The sequence below is a fragment of the Colobus angolensis genome, unplaced genomic scaffold, assembly GCF_000951035.1.
Source record: "Colobus angolensis palliatus isolate OR3802 unplaced genomic scaffold, Cang.pa_1.0 Scaffold139, whole genome shotgun sequence".
Classification (NCBI taxonomy): Eukaryota; Metazoa; Chordata; class Mammalia; order Primates; family Cercopithecidae; genus Colobus; species Colobus angolensis.
Genome location: NW_012114477.1, coordinates 535,756 through 553,937, shown reverse-complemented (window position 1 = coordinate 553,937; position 18,182 = coordinate 535,756). Strand labels below are relative to the sequence as shown.

The window sequence follows — 18,182 nt, the reverse complement described above, 5'->3', positions numbered from 1 at the left end:
AAGTGCTGACAAGGATACAGAGCAACTGGGACTTTCATATATTGTTGGTGCAGATCTAAAATGGTACAGTCATTCTGGAAAAGTTTGGTACTTTTTAGTAAAGTTAAATGTACATCTACCATATGACCTAGTAATTCCACTCCTAGTTACTACCCTAGAGAAATGAAAACTTATATTCACATAAAAACTAGTACACAAATGCTTATAGCAGTTCTAGTCATAATTATGAATAACTAGAAGCAGCCCAACAGATAAACAAGCTGTGATACATCCATACAATGAACTCTGCTCAGCAATAAGAAGGAGTAAACTATTGATACAAACACCAATTTGGATGAATCTCAAAACCATTATGCTGACTGAAAGAAGCCAGTCTCAAAAAGATTACATACTGTATGATTCTATTTATGTGACATTTTCAAAAAGACAAAACTACAGTAATGGAAAATGGGTCAGTGGTTGCCACGGATTCTGGGGGAGGGCACCTATAAAGCAATAGTGTGAAGAAAGTTACTGGGGTAATGCAGCTGTTCTCAATCCTGATTGTACTGGTGGTTGCACAAATTTTTTTTTTTTTTCTTTAAGACAGAGTCTCACTGTGTTGCCCAGGCTGCAGTGCAGTGATGCAGTCTCGGCTCAGTGCAACATCCACCTCCTGGATTCAAGCAAATCTCCTGCCTCAGCCTCCCAAGCAGTTGGGATTATAGGCGCTCACCACCACGCCTGGCTAATTTTTGTGTTTTTAGTAGAGGCGGGGTTTCACTTTGTTGGCCAGACTGGCCTCTAACTCCTGACCTCAAGTGATCCACCTGCCTCAGTCTCCGAAAGTGTTAGGATTAACAGGAGCGAGCCACCGTGCCCGGCTGCGGTTGCACAAATCTAGACAAGTGTTAAAATGTACAGAACTATATGCCAAAATACTATATAGTAATGTAAAAACAAAGTTGTAAAATGGGGCCTATAATGTGTTTGCTTTGAGGGTTAGCTATAAAGCACTCACTACTTGGCACATAGTAAACAGTCAATAAAATGTTTAGCTGTTACTCATGTTTGAAGTTTATGAGATTTTCTCCCCCTTAAAATTTACTTAAGTGTAGCAGAAACACAAGCATTAAAAAGTGATGCTCACCGACAGGGAAACACATTGGTGGTTGCATACCTATTGGTCAGCTTGAAATTAAGTGTTTCGAGAGTGGAAGAAGGGGGAGGTCCCAGGGGAAGGGACCCTGGGAAGATGAGCCTGATTGCTTGCTGGAAGCCCACCCTGCCAGGCTCCTTCAGGCCATCTGACATCTCTGATGATGCTTACTGTGTGCTGCTTCTCTGTTGTGGCAGTTTGCTGGGATGGAGTCAGGCTATGCTTGCTTCTGTGGAAACAATCCTGATTACTGGAAGTACGGGGAGGCAGCCAGTACCGAATGCAACAGCGTCTGCTTCGGGGATCACACCCAACCCTGTGGTGGCGATGGCAGGATCATCCTCTTTGATAGTGAGTATGCCCTGTGCCCATCACTGCCCAAGGCACAGGAACCCTTGGACCAGAGCAACAAGCCTGCCCACCCTTCCTTCTATGTATTCATTCATTCACTTGGCAATAGGCAATACTTGTGACTAGACCCTGGGAATACAGCACAGTGCATGAAGACTCAGCCCTTGCCTTCTGGAAGGGAGAACAGACACTTAACAAGGGATTAGCTACAGTCATGCCAAATGGTTTGAAGCAACGTGGTCTATTGTGTGATGCTTAGACAACCTAGAAATGGTAACCTTTCCAATTTTACATAGACACTAATATAACAATCCAGTATCAGCTTTATTATCCTCTTGCTTTAATATAATTTCCAAACCCTTTTGACTTTTTTTTTTTTTGCATTTGGGATTTATATATTATTGTGATACACCTGAGAAGAGAGCGTAGTTCTAAGTTGTTTTTTCACGCCTAGCATTGGGTTTGCCCTGACCCACCTCCTCTCTAAACTGCTGCATTTGTGAGATGCTGGCCAGGAGCAGAGTGTGTTCAGAATGGAAGTGGATCCAAGGCCTTGACCTCACTAACATCATGTTCTAACCACAGAGCCAACTGATTCCTCATCGTAATCCACCAGCATCCTCTCAGTGGCAGTGAGACTTTATGAGAGTTACAACAACAGTGCAGCACCAGATTTCAAGATAATGGAGACAGACAAAAAAAAAAAGGCTCGAGATTACCAAGAAATATTGTAGTGTCTGTGGTGTCTTTGGCCTTTAGGCTAGAGGAAGTGCAGTCCTGGCATCTCAACCAGGCAGCGTGGCTAGTTTTGAGCAAAAATGACACACGGTTTATTAGTTTCCTAGGACTGCTATAACAAATTATCACCGAAGTAGGTGGCTTAAAACAAAACAAAACAAAAAATTCATTCTCTGACAGTTCCAGAGGCTAGAAGTCCAAAATAGAGGTGTCAGCAGGGCTGTGCTCTCTTCAAAGTCTCCAGGGACGCCTTCCTCACTTCTGGTGGTTGTGGGCGATCCTTGGCATTTGTTGGCTGCACCACTCCAGTCTCTGCCTTCTCCTTCACACAGCCTTCTTCCCTCTATGTGTGTCTGTGTGTCCATGTCTCTGTGTGTCTCCTTAAAAGGAACCAATCATTGGATTTATGGCCCACCTAAATCTAATATAGCCTCATCTTAACTCAGTTACATAACATTCACAGGTACCAGGTGTTAGGACTTGAGCATATCTTTCTAGGGGACACAATTCAGCCACTATATATGGTGACTATAAAACCCAGCCAAGGTTTATAACTGAGCCTTTTCATGTTATAGCTTAGACACTGTCTGAAGTGTGTTTGTATTTGGGGTGGGAAGACAGGATTAGTGAACAGAACTTGCAGTCAATTGGTTTTTTTAGCTAAGTGTGCTCATTGGAGACTGCCAGTTGATTCCTATACATCCTGTTATGTCCTGACCAATGCTTAGTTTGATACCTTTGTTTTGGCTAAAGACTGAACTTTGGCTAATGATTAAGGAATCTTGCTAATGCTTAGTTGGCAAAAAACTATGCACTGCACATCTATTTAACCTTTTATTCTAGAATTCAGTATTATAAGATTTTCTGCCTTAACACTCTAACTCAGGAGAGTAAGTTTTCTGAACTTGCAAAATGCCTGGTATACTCTTAAGTGAAAAAACAAAGGAAATAAATGTTTCTTGAGTACCTAGTATGCATGAAGGCTTTATCTAAATTATCACATTAGGTCCTCTTGGCACCCTTCTGAAGTAGGGGTTATTGTGATTACTCTCATTTCATAGAAGAGAGCCATATGACATTGGACAGGATAAATAACTTGCTGGGATCCACACTGCCAGGAAGCCACTAGAGAGGTGCTAGAGAGGAAAGAGGAGTAGTGTGAGGGTTTACTACCTGTTTTTTGGCTTTAAATAGAATGTAATGTCAATTTAAAAATAGAAAATGAGTGTTCGCAGATATATGGAGAAACTGGAACCTTCATATATTGCTGGTGGGAATGTAAAATGGTACAGCTGCTTTGGAAAACAGTCTGGCCAGCCTGGCCACATGGTGAAACCCCGTCTCTACTAAAAATACAAAAATTAGCTGGTTGTGGTGGCACGTGCCTGTAATCCCAGCTACATGGGAGGCTGAGGCACGAGAATTGCTTGAACCCAGGAGGTGAAGGTTGCAGTGAGCTGAGATCATGCCACTGCACTTCAGCCTGGCGACAGAGTGAGACTCCATCTCAAAAGAAAAAAAAAAAGTAAACAGTCTGGCATTTCCTGAAAACATGAAACAGAGAGTAACTGTATGACCCAGCAATTCCACTCTTAGGTATATACCTGAGAGAACTGAAAACATGTTTCCACAAAAAACGTACATACCAATGTTCCTAGCAACATTATTCATAATAGCCAAAAAGCGGCAGCAAACCAAATGTCCATCAGCTGATGAATGGATAAACCAAGTGGATATCCATATGATGGAATATTATTCAACCATAAAAATAAATAAAGTACTGAGGCATGCTACAACATGGATGAACCTTGAAACCATTATCCTAAATGAAAGAACCAGATGCAAAGGGCTATATATTTTATGATCTCATTTATATGAAATGTCCAGAATAGGCAAATCCACACAAACAGAAGCCAGATTCCTGGTTGCCAAGGCCTGGGGGAACGGGAAGAATATGGAGTGACTGACTGCTTAATAGGTACGGATTTTCTTTTTAGAGTGATAAAATGTTCTGGAATTAGATAGGGATGATGATTGTATAACATTGTGGATATACCAAATACCACTGATTAATATATAGATAGTCCTCAACTTAGGAGAGTCAACTTATGATTTTTCAACTTTACAATAGGTTTATTAGAGTGTTAAATGCATTTTTGACTTTGATATTTTCAATTACAATGGATTTATCAGGACATAGCCCCATTATAAGTCAAGGAACATCTGTACTTTAAAATGGTTAAAATGGTGGATTTTAGATCAAGAAAAAATAGAATATAGTTTTTATAAGACAATCTTTCATTTAGCACATTTTTATTAGGCATCTGCTGTAGGGTAGATAAAAGTATGTTTTCTTTAGTATAGAGGCTTTACTGGAGGTGTCAAATAGAAATAATCTGGATTAAATTTTAAATACAGCACTGTGGAAATCGTCTTTAAAGTGCATCCAAGTAGCATCTTTGGTACTACTAGGAAAGCGTACTGACCCTCACATAAAGGTACACTGAAGTGAATTAATTATAACAACAATTATTGCTATTTATCGAGTGTTTGTCGTGTGCTAGACTTGATACCAAGTGCTTTTGTGTATTTTATGTTATTTAATCCTTGTAGCAACCCTGTTGATAAGAAAACTGTAGATCAAAAGATGAAGTGATTTGTCTATGCTAGTAAGTGCCAGAGCCAGGATTCAAATCCTGGTTTGCCACATTTGAAATTTTTCTGTTTTCAGCAGCTAGAATCCCTTTTATTAACAATAGTAAAACAGATCATAATAATGGATGCAGTTTTATGCTTTAAAGTTATATGAACAAAGTATACCCAGTTCTGATTATTACCACATTGGCCCCTTGTGCAGCTCTCCAGAAGCTGCCTTTTCTGGCTTGCATTTGCTCAAGGACTAAGAAAGTTGGCATTCTGAGAGGCTGCTCACACCATCCTCCAGAGGCCCAGATGCGTGTGGTCTACAGGACCCCTGACAGCAGCCGGTTCTATAACTCACACCACACTGCTCTGCTGAGAAAGGTACAAAATGCAGCACTGTATAAATAATCTCTAAAGGTGCATCTAGAGGCTGGCGCGGGGACGCATGCCTGTAATTCCAGCTACACTGGAGGCTGACGCAGGAGAATCGTCTGGGAGGCAGAGGTTGCAGTGAGCCGAGATCTGAGCCAAGATCACACCACTGTACTCCAGCCTGGATGACAGAGTGACACTCTATCTCAAAAGAAAAAAAAAAAAAAAAAGGTCCATCTAGTAGAGAGTAAAATAGTTCGAACAGCTCAAGTACCACCTCATGGAAATCCTTATGACTCATTGAACAAGGCTGAGCACTTTGGAAATGGTGACCACAGACTGTCCCATGATTTGGGAGGGAAAAGATGTCTTCCTAAAGATATTGGAGAAGTTAGTTGGTGAGAAATGACCAGGTTACAGTCTGTCTCCCGGAACATGAGGCCCCGCTACCAGTGTGGCTCACATGTGGGTCTCAGTCAGTGTCAGCGAGGTCTTCCTGTCCTCTGCTGGTTAGAGGAGCACCCAGGTTCCTCTGCAGTAGAAGCGCTCAGGCTATGTTTGCTCTTCAGGAGAGAGACGACGGGGCTAGTAGGGATGGAGGGTGAGGGGCAGCTGGCAGAAGCTGTCTGCTCAGTCATCATTGCCACATCAAGTAATTTGTCACAGACTCTCTGGCTGATTTTTCAGCAAGCTCTCATGGACTTGGAGAGGTCACTGAGGTGAGCTGTGTACTGTGTGTAAACACAACACTGACGGGGGCTTCAGAACCTCTGCTACCCCTGGGATTATAATTTATTGAATTAACAGAACCAAATAGAAGAACATGTAGGCCAGAGTCAACAGAGGGTTACAGGAATGACCCAGGCTAGCCTCTTGGGACTCCCTTGGCTTCTAGGCCCCGAAGGGAGGGGTCAGTCATCTGGATTGGACCTCATTTTGTAGCATTAGTTGAACACTTATCATTGACAGGGCCCTATGCTATTCACTTTACATGCGTTGCTTCCCTTAATTCTCACAGTACTGTGAAGCAGGTACTGTTATGCTTATTTTACAGATGAGAAAACTGAGGCTCATAAAAGTTCAGTAATTTGCCCAAGGTCCCACAGATAAAGATCCTGCCTTCATGGAACCTTTATTTTAGTGGGAAGGGAAGAGATTAATTGTGAAAGTGATTGAGGGTCTAAGGATGGGTATGATCTGGCTCCCGAGACTGTGTTAGCAATTGTATTTCATAGACTCTAAGATGCCTCAGTTCTGAGTTGCAACATTATTTTATACACCATCAAGGGAAAAAAATATTTCCAAGTTAACAGTGACATGCATTGACTAAAAGATACATCCCAGTTTAAAAGATTAAAGTGTTTCCCTTAGAGTTGATGAAATATGGTACCAGCCTTCTTTCTTGGGTGCCAAGAAAGAGTGGAATGTTCCCATCCTGAGTGGAATCTGATTCATGGCTGGGACCCATTTGGTTGAGGTTTGTTTCCTGAGACACACCCATTATCATTGCCTTCTAGAAGTGGATCACTCAGCTGGGGTTCAGGGAAGCTGCCTGTCCTGGCTAGTGCCTGAGGCTTCTTCCCAAAGAAATGGACTCAGCTAGTATCGAGGAGGAGCAGGAAGGTTAAAGAGAATCACAGAAGGCAGGAGGACACCAGCCTCCTGCCATGGAGGGCTTGCCCGGGTCTATCCTGGGCAAGTATATAGTTATATATATAGTATGTATATATATATATAGTTTGTGTTTTGCAGAATATTATATAAATGGAATCACAATATTTAACCATTTGTATCTGGCTTCTTTCACTTAGAATAATGCTTTATCATTCACCTATGTTGTTGCCTATATCAGTAATTTTTTCCTTTTTATTGCTAAGAAGCATTCCTTTGTACGGATGTATTGCAATCTGTTCATCCGTTCACCAATTGACAAACATTGGTCTGTCTATGATAAAGCTGTTGTTAACATCCAAGTACAGGTGCTTATGTGGACATACGTTGCCATTTCTCTTGGGTACATACCTAGGAGTGGGATTGCTGGGTCATGTGCTAATTGCATATTTAGCATTATGAGTCACTGCCAACTATTTTCCAAAGTGGATGTGCCATTTTGCATTCTGACCAATAATATGTAAGATTTTCATTTGCTCCACATTCTCTCCAGCTACAGATAGTTTTGTATGATCTGATTTTTAAATGTGATCCATTCTAGTAGGTATGTAGTAGTATCTCATTGTGGTTTTAATTTGCATTTCTCTAATTACCAATCATATTGAACATCTTTTCATATTCTTATTTGCCATCTGGTATATTCCTTTCCCTTAAATAAATTCCTTTAGCATTTTCTCTAGTACAGGTTGACTGTCAACAGCTGCTTTCTGCTTTTGTTTGAAAAAGCTTTATTTCACCTTCATTTTTGAGAGTAATTTTTGCTGGGTATTGATTTCTGTGCTGACAGCTTTTTTCTTTCAGTACTTCAAAGATATTGCTCCATATTCTTGTGACTTGTATGGTTTCTAGAGGTGTATGCTCTATCTTTATTCCGCTGTATGTAATCTTTTCCTCTTCCTTGCCTGCCTTCAAGATTTTATCTGTTTTTGGTTTTCAACTTTTTTTTTTTTTGAGACAGGGTCTTACTGTGTCACCCGGGCTAGAGTGCAGTAGTGCAATCATGGCCCACTATAGCCTTGACCCCCTGGGCTTAAGCAATCCTGCCTTAGCCTCCTGAGTAGCTGGGACTATGGGCATGTGCCACCATACCCAGCTAAGTTTTTAATTTTGTGTAGAGACAGGGTCTCGCTATGTTACCCAGACTGGTCTTGAACTCCTGGGCTCAAGCAGTCCTCCTGCCTTGACCTCCCAAAGTGCTGGGTTTACAGGCATAAGCCGCCATACCCAGACTGGTTTTCAACATTTAACTATGATGTGTCTAGGTGTGTCTTCTTTGTGTGTTGGTTTGTTTTTTTGTTTTTGTTTTTGTTTTTGTTTTTGCTTTTGTTTTTAATTTTTTGTTTGTTTGCTTGGGTTTGCTGAGATTCTTGGATCTGTAGTTTGTCACCTTTTATTAATTTTGGAACATTTTTCACCATTATCTCTTCAAACATTTCTTCTATATTCTTTTTTTCTTCTTTTGGCATTCCAATTACACATATGTTAGACCATTTGATATTGTCCTACAGCTGTTGGGTGCTCTGTTCTCTTTGTTTCACTTTGTTTTCCTCTTTGTTTCATTTGGGGATAATTTCTATTGACCTGTCTTCAAGTTTATTGATTCTTTCTTCAGCTGTGTCTAGTCTCCTGATAAGCCTATCAAAGGAATTCTTCAGTGCTTGCCTCAGCAGCACATATACTAAAATTGGAAAAAAAACAGAGTAGATTAGCATGGCCCCTGTGCAAGGATGACATGCAAATTCATGAAGCATTCTATAATTTTAAAAAATTCATCTCTGATATTGTTTTATTTCCAGTAGTTTTATTTTTATTTTTATTTTTTTTAAGAGACAAGGTCTCACTCTGCCGCCCAAGCTGGAGTGCAATGGTGCAATCATAGCTCTCTGCAGTCTTGACCTCCTGGGCTCAAGTGGCCCTTCTGCTTCAGAATCCTGAGTAGCTGGGATTACAGGCACATACCACCATGCCTGGCTAATTTTAAAATTTTTGTAGAGATGGGGTCTCACTGTGTTCCTCAGGCTGGTTTTGAACTCCTAGCCTCGAGAGATCCTCCTCCCTTGGCCTCTCATAGTGTTGGGATTACAGGCATGAGCCACCATGCCTCACCTCCAGTAGATTATTTACTGTATTCATCATGTAGTCTCTGTCTGATAGTTCTAGCATCTGGGTCATCATTGAGTCTAGTTCTGTAGATTGTTTTATCTCTTAACAATGTCTTTCCCCCCTGCCACCCTTGCTTTTATATGTGGGTTGTAATTTTTTTTTTTTTTTTTTTTTTTTTTTTGGAGACAGAGTCTCGCTGTCACCCAGGCTAGAGTACAGTGGCCGGATCTCAGCTCACTGCAAGCTCCGCCTCCCGGGTTCACGCCATTCTCCTGCCTCAGCCTCCCGAGTAGCTGGGACTACAGGCGCCGGCCACCACGCCCGGCTAGTTTTTTTGTATTTTTTAGTAGAGACGGGGTTTCACCATGTTAGCCAGGATGGTCTCGATCTCCTGACCTCGTGATCCGCCCATCTCGGCCTCCCAAAGTGCTGGGATTACAGGCTTGAGCCACCGCGCCCGGCCGGGTTGTAATTTTTTATGAATGCCATACACTATGTATAGAAGAGGCTGAGATAGTGTTTATACCTGGGCAGATCTGCATAGTGTAGGGACTGAGCCAGTTTGTCAGAAGTTGAGCTGGGTTGTTTCTATCACTACCCTCAATGCACATCAGGCTTTAAACTCCTCCATCAATGGGTTGCTATCAGCTTGTGCTTAGTGTGGAGCCTAGGGTACCCATGAGTTTTCCTCAGTAGTCCTGTTCCATCCTCAGCTTTGAGGAGTTCCTACATGCCTGTGCCGCAGACGGGCTCTTTTTCCACCCTCTTTCCATCCCTCAGTGGTAGGCTATGGCTGCTTGTTACCTGGCTCTACTCATGATGAAGTCATGGGGGTGGTTCTTGGTTCTCCTGCCCTGTCCTCAGTCTTAGACAGGATGTGAAAAGGCCACCAGCCTGAGGTCTTTTCAGCATTCCTATACCCTTCTTCTCTCCCTGGCAGCCAAACACTGCTTGCATCTGTGGTGGATCTTGGGGAAGATAATTTCTTGCCTTCCCTCCAGGAGTAGTAGAGCTCTGCTTTGCATTGGCTGCAGGATCCTGGGCTTAAGAGGGCTCAAGGCAACCAGGGACCAATGGCTTTTGCTTCTGCTCTTCCCCCAGCAGCAGTGGATCTTAACCTGGTTACTTTGACAGGAAGGAGAATTTCAAGGAGACTGAAATTTGGGTTTGTAAAATGGTGTTTGGTATAGACTTTCCTAGTCAAATCAGGTCTACTCCCTCCCCCAGAGGCAAACAGATTTTGCTTCTGCCCGTTTTCAGTGGCCCTGGGAGTAACAGGATTTGCTTCTCCTCTCCCAGCAGCCGAAGGCTTTTACTTTCTTAGAGAGGAGAGTCCCCTCCTGCAAGTGCAAAGAGAAGGAAGTGGGCAGTATTTCATGCCTGTCCCCCAGTGGCAGCTTCTCACCTCCTGCACACTTGTGCCACTCAGGGGGACTATGGCCAACCCAAGTCACTTGTGAAAGCACTGAGTAGAGGTCTGTGCAGAAAAGCTCGCAAGTGAGGGCAAAATGCCCATTGTGTCTGGGATGCCCAGTTGCCCTAAGCTGAGACACTAGCCCACTCTCAGCCTTTAAGAGTTTGTTAAGATTTTAGTGCTTTCTTGTTACTTCTCTGGCAGTCACCTCTTCCTCCTGTGTTCTCTCAAAGATGAAACTATTTGTGTCAACTATATTGACTCTCCTTGGGGGGGCTTTGACTTTGTAGAATTAAGTTCCCCTGGTTGTCATGAGACCTCAGCTGAGTTTTAAGCTTTTTCTTATTGTTAGGATGGAAGCAGCATTCGCTTGTTGTTGTTGTTGTTTTGAGACGGAGCCTTGCTCTGTTGCCCAGGCTGGAGTGCAGTGGCACAATCTCAGCTCACTGCAACCTCCGCCTCCCGGGTTCAAGCAATTCTCTTGTCTCAGCCTCCCTAGTAGCTGGGACTATAGTCACACGCCACCAAACCCAGCTAATTTTTGTATTTTTAGTAGAGACGGAGTTTCACCATATTGGTCAGGCTGATCTTTAACTCCTGACCTCAGGTGATCCACCTGCCTCGGCCTCCCAAAGTGCTGGGATTACAGGCGTGAGCCACCGCACCCGGCCTGCTTGTTGTTTTCTACATCCTAAAGGGAACCAGAACTCCCCCAAAGCCTGCTTTTTAAATCCTAGCCCTGGCTGGGCACGGTGGCTCATGCCTGTAATCCCAGCACTTTGGGAGGCCGAGGCGGGCAGATCACGAGGTCAGGAGATCGAGACGATCCTGGCTAACATGGTGAAACCCTGTCTCTACTAAAAAAAAAAAAAAAAAATTAGCTGGCCTGGTAGTGGGCATCTGTAGTCCCAGCTACTTGGGAGGCTGAGGCAGAAGAATGGCATTAACCCGGGAGGCGGAGCTTGCTGTGACCCAAGATCACGCCACTGCACTCTAGCCTGGGCGACAGAGCAAGACTCCATCTTAAAAAAAAAAAAAATTCCTAGCCCTACACTCCCTCCCAAGGAGTTTCAGTTCTAAAATCTTGTTTACATTTCACCATGTAAGACAGGAAACCACTGCATCCCCTTTCTAGAACCTGCCTATCAAAAACAGGAGTCCAGAGAAATCAAATGTGTTCAGTACAGAGTGCTTAGAATCTAGCATGTTTCCTCACTGCAGAAAGTCATTTCTTGTGCCTCAGTTTCCCTGCTTGAAAACGTGGTCCCTCATGGGAGAGTTGCAAGGATACTGGGGACACACGAGCAACTGTAAAGCCCTTCTCTTTTGACGACTTTACCTCATCGGGTGGCTCCCCTGCAGAGGCCTGAGTGGTTTGTGTGCTTTGTCTCATGTGCCGTCGCACATTCCTGTGATACAGGAGCAGGTGGTGCTCTCTCCAGCCTTGAAACTGAGAGAAGCAAGAGGCCCGCGAGTGAAGTGCGGCCCCTGCCATCACTTGGCCCTGCCAGTCCCAAGTCCAGACTCTCTGACTCCAGCCCAGCCCCAACCTAGGCCACACCACTGTGCTGTGTGCTAATTCTAAGGTCTCTGGGGGGAAAAACATCTCCACAGTCATCTGTCCAGAGTCTCAGCGATTCATTTTGTGACTCGATCCTGAAACATAAGACTGTCTGGTTTTACAGATAGAAACAATGTCCTAAATGGGATCCTGCTCGTTAGGAAGCCTTTAGAGCCTTGGTGTTGGAAGCGTGCCTGTGGCAGAGGCCCAGACTGAGGGCGTGGTGTCTTTTTCTCTCCTACAGCTCTCGTCGGCGCCTGTGGTGGGAACTACTCAGCCATGTCTTCTGTGGTCTATTCCCCTGACTTCCCCGACACCTATGCCACGGGGAGGGTCTGCTACTGGACCATCCGGGTTCCGGGGGCCTCCCGCATCCACTTCAGCTTCCCCCTATTTGACATCAGGGACTCGGCGGACATGGTGGAGCTTCTGGATGGCTACACCCACCGTGTCCTAGCCCGCTTCCATGGGAGGAACCGCCCACCTCTGTCCTTCAACGTCTCTCTGGACTTCGTCATCTTGTATTTCTTCTCTGATCGCATCAATCAGGCCCAGGGATTTGCTGTTTTATACCAAGGTAAGACATCCTTGCCTCCTTGAGGGCTCTTCAGGGCCCATGTGCCTTGGGCTTCTCTTCTTCACCCTTGTGACTTGGGCAGTTCTTGCGGGCAGATTGGGACTCAGGAACTACTGACTCACCTTGCAGATCACCCTGAGGCTGTGGCTCCTTCCTGACCCCCGTTTCATAACTCATTTATGTTTCATCAGGCAGAAAAGAGATGAAAACCTGTCAGTGTCGCTATTTTAGTAGGTCTAATGACAGGGACCCACCCATGGAAGGAACTGCACCAGAACTGAATAGAGCAGAAGGCTTGTTCTTCATAACTCGTGCTCTCCCCCCGCTCAGCTCTGAGTCTCCATAGCCCTGGCCCCAGTTAATTGCTTTTTCTCTTCCAGCCGTCAAGGAAGAACTGCCACAGGAGAGGCCCACTGTCAACCAGACAGTGGCCGAGGTGATCACAGAGCAGGCCAACCTCAGTGTCAGCGCTGCCCGGTCCTCCAAAGTCCTCTATGTCATCACCACCAGCCCCAGCCACCCACCTCAGACTGTCCCAGGTAGCAATTCCTGGGCGCCACCCATGGGGGCTGGAAGCCACAGAGTTGAAGGTAGCGCTCTTGACAGTTATAAAGACAAAAGCACTTGGGTGTTTCTTATTCAGAGGCAGGTTGGGATATTGGCTCTGTGACCTATAGTCTGTCCTGGCTTTTGAGGGAAATTTTCTTATTAATTGGTTCCTTAGTCCTGAGGGAAAAGTGCTCATCTCCAAAGATTAGGCAAGTGTGCCTTTTGTACATTGTGACTAATCAGCCAATCCCATATTTTCCCACGTTAAGATTATCTTTCTAGAGCCCCACATTGAAACTCCCTAAATTTATTGGCATTTGCAAGAACCCCATTCATTCACTCACTGACTCATTCATTCAAAAGATATATAAGTGCTTCAGTAGTGCCAGGCACTGTGCTAGGTACCGGATTATAGAGTGAACCAAACACAATCCCTGCCCTTCTGTGACATATAAATGAGAGGAGAAAGACAGAAAGCAAAATAAAAATCAGATAATGGTAAGAGCTATGAAGAAAAGTCATGCAGGACCAGGTGCAGTGGCTCACGCCTGTAATCCCAGCACTTTGGGAGGCTGAGGCAGGAGGATGGCTTGAGGCCAGGAGTTTGAGACTAGCCTGAGCAACATAGGGAGACCCTTTCTCTACAAAAAATAAAAAAATTATCTGGGTGTGGTGGTGCACACTTGTGGTCCCAGCTACTTAGGAGGCTGAGGTGGGAGGATGGCTTGAGCCCGAGGGTTCAAGAATGCAGTGAGCTATGATTGCACCATTACACTCCAACCTGGGTGACAGAATGAGACCCTGTCTCAAAAAGAAAAGAAAAGAATAGAAAAATTAGCTGGGCATAGTGGCACATGCCTATAGTCTCAGCTACTCAGGAGGCTGAGGCAGAAGAATTGCTTGAGCCCAGGAGCTTGAGGATGCAGTGAGCCAAGGAAGTGATGCTTTTATGAGCTGGTAGAATTGGAATGTACCCTCAGTAGTGACCTAGCCTGGAGGCTTTCAAACTGCCCAGGGCCCCTGCAGGACCCACCATAGAAGGTCAGGGAGAAGGGCCTGTCCAGCACTTCCTGTGTGTCATTTTGCTGTGGATCTCAGTAGCATCTCATAGGTCACACATCTCATTCCTTGGATGAGGAAACTGAGGCCCAAAGAGTTTACATAACTCCATCTGTGGTTGCACAGTGGTCCCAGTGGTAGAGACAAAATGCATGTCATCCCTTTAGATTCTGAGTCCAGTAGACTTTGGATCATCCTGCCTGCCTCTCCCTGAGAGTGACTTGTAGAACAAAGGGAAGTATTCAGAACACCTGGGGCCCCATGCTTAGCCTGGGTCTCAGCTGCTCCTGAGGCTGGGTTTGCTGGCTGCCCTCTCACACTGGCCTGCAGGGAGCCCCTCAGCCAGACTTACTCACTTGGGTATTCCAGCCGACCCCCTTTTGGAAACCAGCCATAAACAAGCCTGGTAAGCTCTGTCTTTTGCATTTGCAGGATGGACAGTCTATGGTCTGGCAACTCTCCTCATCCTCACAGTCACAGCCATTGTAGCAAAGATACTTCTGCACGTCACATTCAAGTGAGTACAAGAGGGAGCTGCCCGATTCCAGGAAAGGGAAGGCTCAGAGTTCGTTTTCTATGATGCTTCATTTGTCTGGGTACAGCTGTAGAATCAGCAGATGATTCCAAGGCCCTCAGTCCTAGGGAATGGAAGGCAGCAGACACTCCCCCTTCTCTGTAGAGTGAAATGTACAACTGGACAAATCTCATTAAGGTTTGAGGGATTTTGTTTGCTGTGTCCAAAGCATACAATTTCAAGGAGGATTGCAACATTCCTGGCTTGAAAAGCAAATGTGCTAGTGCCTTACGGAGATCTTTATGCAGGATTGAAGATAGCTAGGACGATGCGGTGCATACTTCTGATGCCTTCTAGAAATTGAGAAACATCCTTAGGAAGAGAATTCTCACATTTTATTCACTATTGCTTAGTAGTTATTTTAAAACAGTTATTGAAGAAACTTGTGGAAGCTTTATCATTCAATTCTGACCAATTTGGGGGAAAATATATTTCCTTCCCTTATTTTGCTACTCAAGTCTAACAGTTGCACCTTCCAGGAAAGGGGCAATTGTTCATGCTACTGATGTTTGTGTACTTAGAGGGGAGCTTGTTTTAATTTTTCCTAGACCCCTACTCTGTCTTTCTGGTGGTTTCTAATCGAGGCTCTTCTCATTTCACAGCCTCCCTGAAAATTTATGTATGTCCACTAAAAGCTGTCTTTTTCCTGACCGTCTCACTTGCCTTCTTATACATTAAATGTGAGCTCTTCTATTGCCTTGTGAAGGCTGCCTTTGGCCACATTGGAACCACTTTACATAGACACCTCCACCCTACACTTGAAATTTTTCAGTGGAAATAATGTCCTCGTGTGTGTGTGTGTGCGTGTGTGTGTGTGTGTGTGTCTGTGTCTGCGTGTGTGTGTGTCTGTGTCTGTGTGTGTCTGTGTCTGTGTGTATGTGTGTTTTAAAGTCACAATTCACATGTTCTGGGGAAGCCTCTCAGGCTCAGTCCTGACCACATCCCCTGTGGCAGCAAGAAAGCCCGATGCTTCCTATAGCATCCAGCATCTGACAGCCTGGCTGAGGCCTTAAAGTACATGCCTAACTCTCCTCTGACATCAGCTGCAGCTTCCCTGCCAGGCAGCTGTCGGGACTGAACAGAGTCTGGGCCAGCACCGGAGGCTAGACGAGTCTCTGCTTGAAGCAGAGAAGTTTTGCGTTTATCTTGTTTTAGCTAGGTGGGCTTCCAGGTAAATGGCATTTGAAGATAGTTCTTTTATTTAAAATAAAAGAATTTGAAAATTCATATTCTCTCAGGCTGGGCTTTTCCAGATTCGAAGAATTCCGCTAGTTAGAAAGTTCTTTGTTATTCTGATGCGGACGCTGCCCTGCTGCACTTGGCCTCATTTCGGCTGCACACTAGTCCTTCAGACCTTTAGAGGTGGCTGTGAGGTCCTTCCCAGACCTTGCCCCACCCCATTTCCTAGATACAGTATCTCATGAGATGGTAGGTTGTTTGGAGTGCTTTGTTCTAATCTATTGGAAAAATTATTTATCTGCTTGACAGATCCCATCGTGTTCCTGCTTCAGGGGAGCTTCGGGATTGTCATCAACCTGGGACTTCGGGGGAAATCTGGAGCATTTTTTACAAGCCTTCCACTTCGATTTCCATCTTTAAGAAGAAACTCAAGGGTCAGAGTCAACAAGATGACCGCAATCCTCTTGTGAGTGACTAAAAACCCTGCTGTGCCTAGGACTTGAGGGCCCTCTTTGAGCTCAAGGCTGCTGGGGTCAACCCCTCCTGTGGTTCTTCTCTGACAGACTCTTCCCTGCCTCTCCCTCTGCCTCGGCCTCTTCGGGGGTGCCTTCCTACAAACTAGGAAGTGGCACCCTGCTGCCAGGGCAGGCAGAGCCTGGATTCCTCCTGCTTTATCAGTTGCACTTAGGAGAGAGACTCAAGGCCCTGGGGCCCGGCCCTCTCTGCATCTCTCTCTCTGATCTAGCTAGCAGTGGGGTTGTCAGGACAGTGAGGCTGAAATGACAGAGGTGGTCATGGCTGGCACTGGGCTCAGGTACATTCTAGATGGCTGTCAGGTGGTGGGTAGGTTTAGTTACATTGAATTTTTCTTCTTCTCTTCTCCTGGTCTTTATGGCTTGGAACAGGGCCAGACAGGGAGAACTCTCAGGTACTCTTGGGAGTTGGTCTGGTCCCATGCAAGTGTGGACTCCTGGACATTAGTAAGGTGTAAAGAGGGCGGTGTCTGTGCTGCCCTGGCAACTTTGCTCTCCAGATGCTGGACTAGGATGGGCCTTCTCCAGCCTGGGAGGGTCTGAGAATAAGATCTAGTGACTCCCATTTATATCAAACGTGATACTTTACACATGGGCTTCTTTCTAGATTCTTCTTTCCATAGCTCATAGAGCTGCAGGGAAAGCTTGAAGAGCTTTGGTCATATAAAACATCCATTTTGCCGGGCGCAACAGGATTATGCCTGTAATCCCAGCACTTCGGGAGGCTGAGGCGGGCAGATCACCTAGGGTCAGTAGTTCGAGACCAGCCTGGCCAACATGGTGAAACCCCATCTTTACTAAAAGTATAAAAATTAGCTAGGCTCCTACCACCACGCCTGTAATCCCAGCACTTTGGGAGGCCGAGGCGGGCGAATCACGAGGTCAGGAGATCGAGACCATCATGGCTAACATGGTGAAACCCCGTCTCTACTAAAAATACAAAAAATTAGCCGGGCTTGGTGGCGGGTGTCTATAGTCCCAGCTACTTGGGAGGCTGCGGCAGGAGAATGGCGTGAACCTGGGAGGCCAAGCTTGCAGTGAGCCGAGATTGCGCCACTGCACTCCAGCGTGGACAACAGAGCGAGACTCCATCTCAGAAAAAATAAAATAAAATTGGCCAGGCGTGGTGGTAGGAGCCTGTAATCCCAGCTACTCAGAAGGCTGAGGCACAAGAATAGCTTAAACCCAGGAGGCGGAGGTTGCAGTGAGCCGAGATCTTGCCACAGCACTCTAGCATGGGTGACAGAGGAAATCCTGTCTGTACTAAAAAGTACAAAAATTAGCCAGGTGTGGTGGCACACACCGGTAATCCCAGCTACTCAGAAGGCTGAGGCACAAGAATAGCTTAAACCCAGGAGGCGGAGGTTGCAGTGAGCCGAGATCGCACCACTGCACTCCAGCCTGGGTGACAAGAGTGAGACTCTGTCTCAGAAAAAACAAAAAACAAATAAACAAAAAACACCCATTCATTTACTCATGCAACAAATTCTCCTGCAAGCTTTTATGGGCACTCAGTAACTACTCAGGATTGGATTTATCAGCCTTGCCCCTGAGCAGCTCGTGGTCCTATGGAACCTGAGCCAGGCCTCGGTCTCTCCATGATTGGCTCAGCTAACTCTCAGTTAAGAGCAGAGAGTATCAATCTTGTGTTTTTGCCTTTAGGCAGCACTACATGAAACATGGGGCCTGTGGTCCTTCCTTCTGGCGTCCCCCGTGTTAA

The 18,182-nt window shown here is 45.2% G+C and overlaps 1 protein-coding gene across 1 annotated transcript; it reads left to right on the top strand.

Annotated features, from left to right (window-relative positions):
• The first annotated feature begins 1,269 nt into the window (after positions 1-1,269).
• KREMEN1 (kringle containing transmembrane protein 1) lies at positions 1,270-16,807 on the top strand. The gene is made up of 5 exons (XM_011934816.1): positions 1,270-1,489; positions 12,236-12,568; positions 12,949-13,107; positions 14,609-14,693; positions 16,239-16,807. Exons 1-5 carry the CDS (start codon positions 1,345-1,347, stop codon positions 16,405-16,407), a joined length of 891 nt encoding a protein of 296 aa, XP_011790206.1. The 5' UTR covers positions 1,270-1,344; the 3' UTR covers positions 16,408-16,807.
• The last annotated feature ends 1,375 nt before the right edge of the window (positions 16,808-18,182 follow it).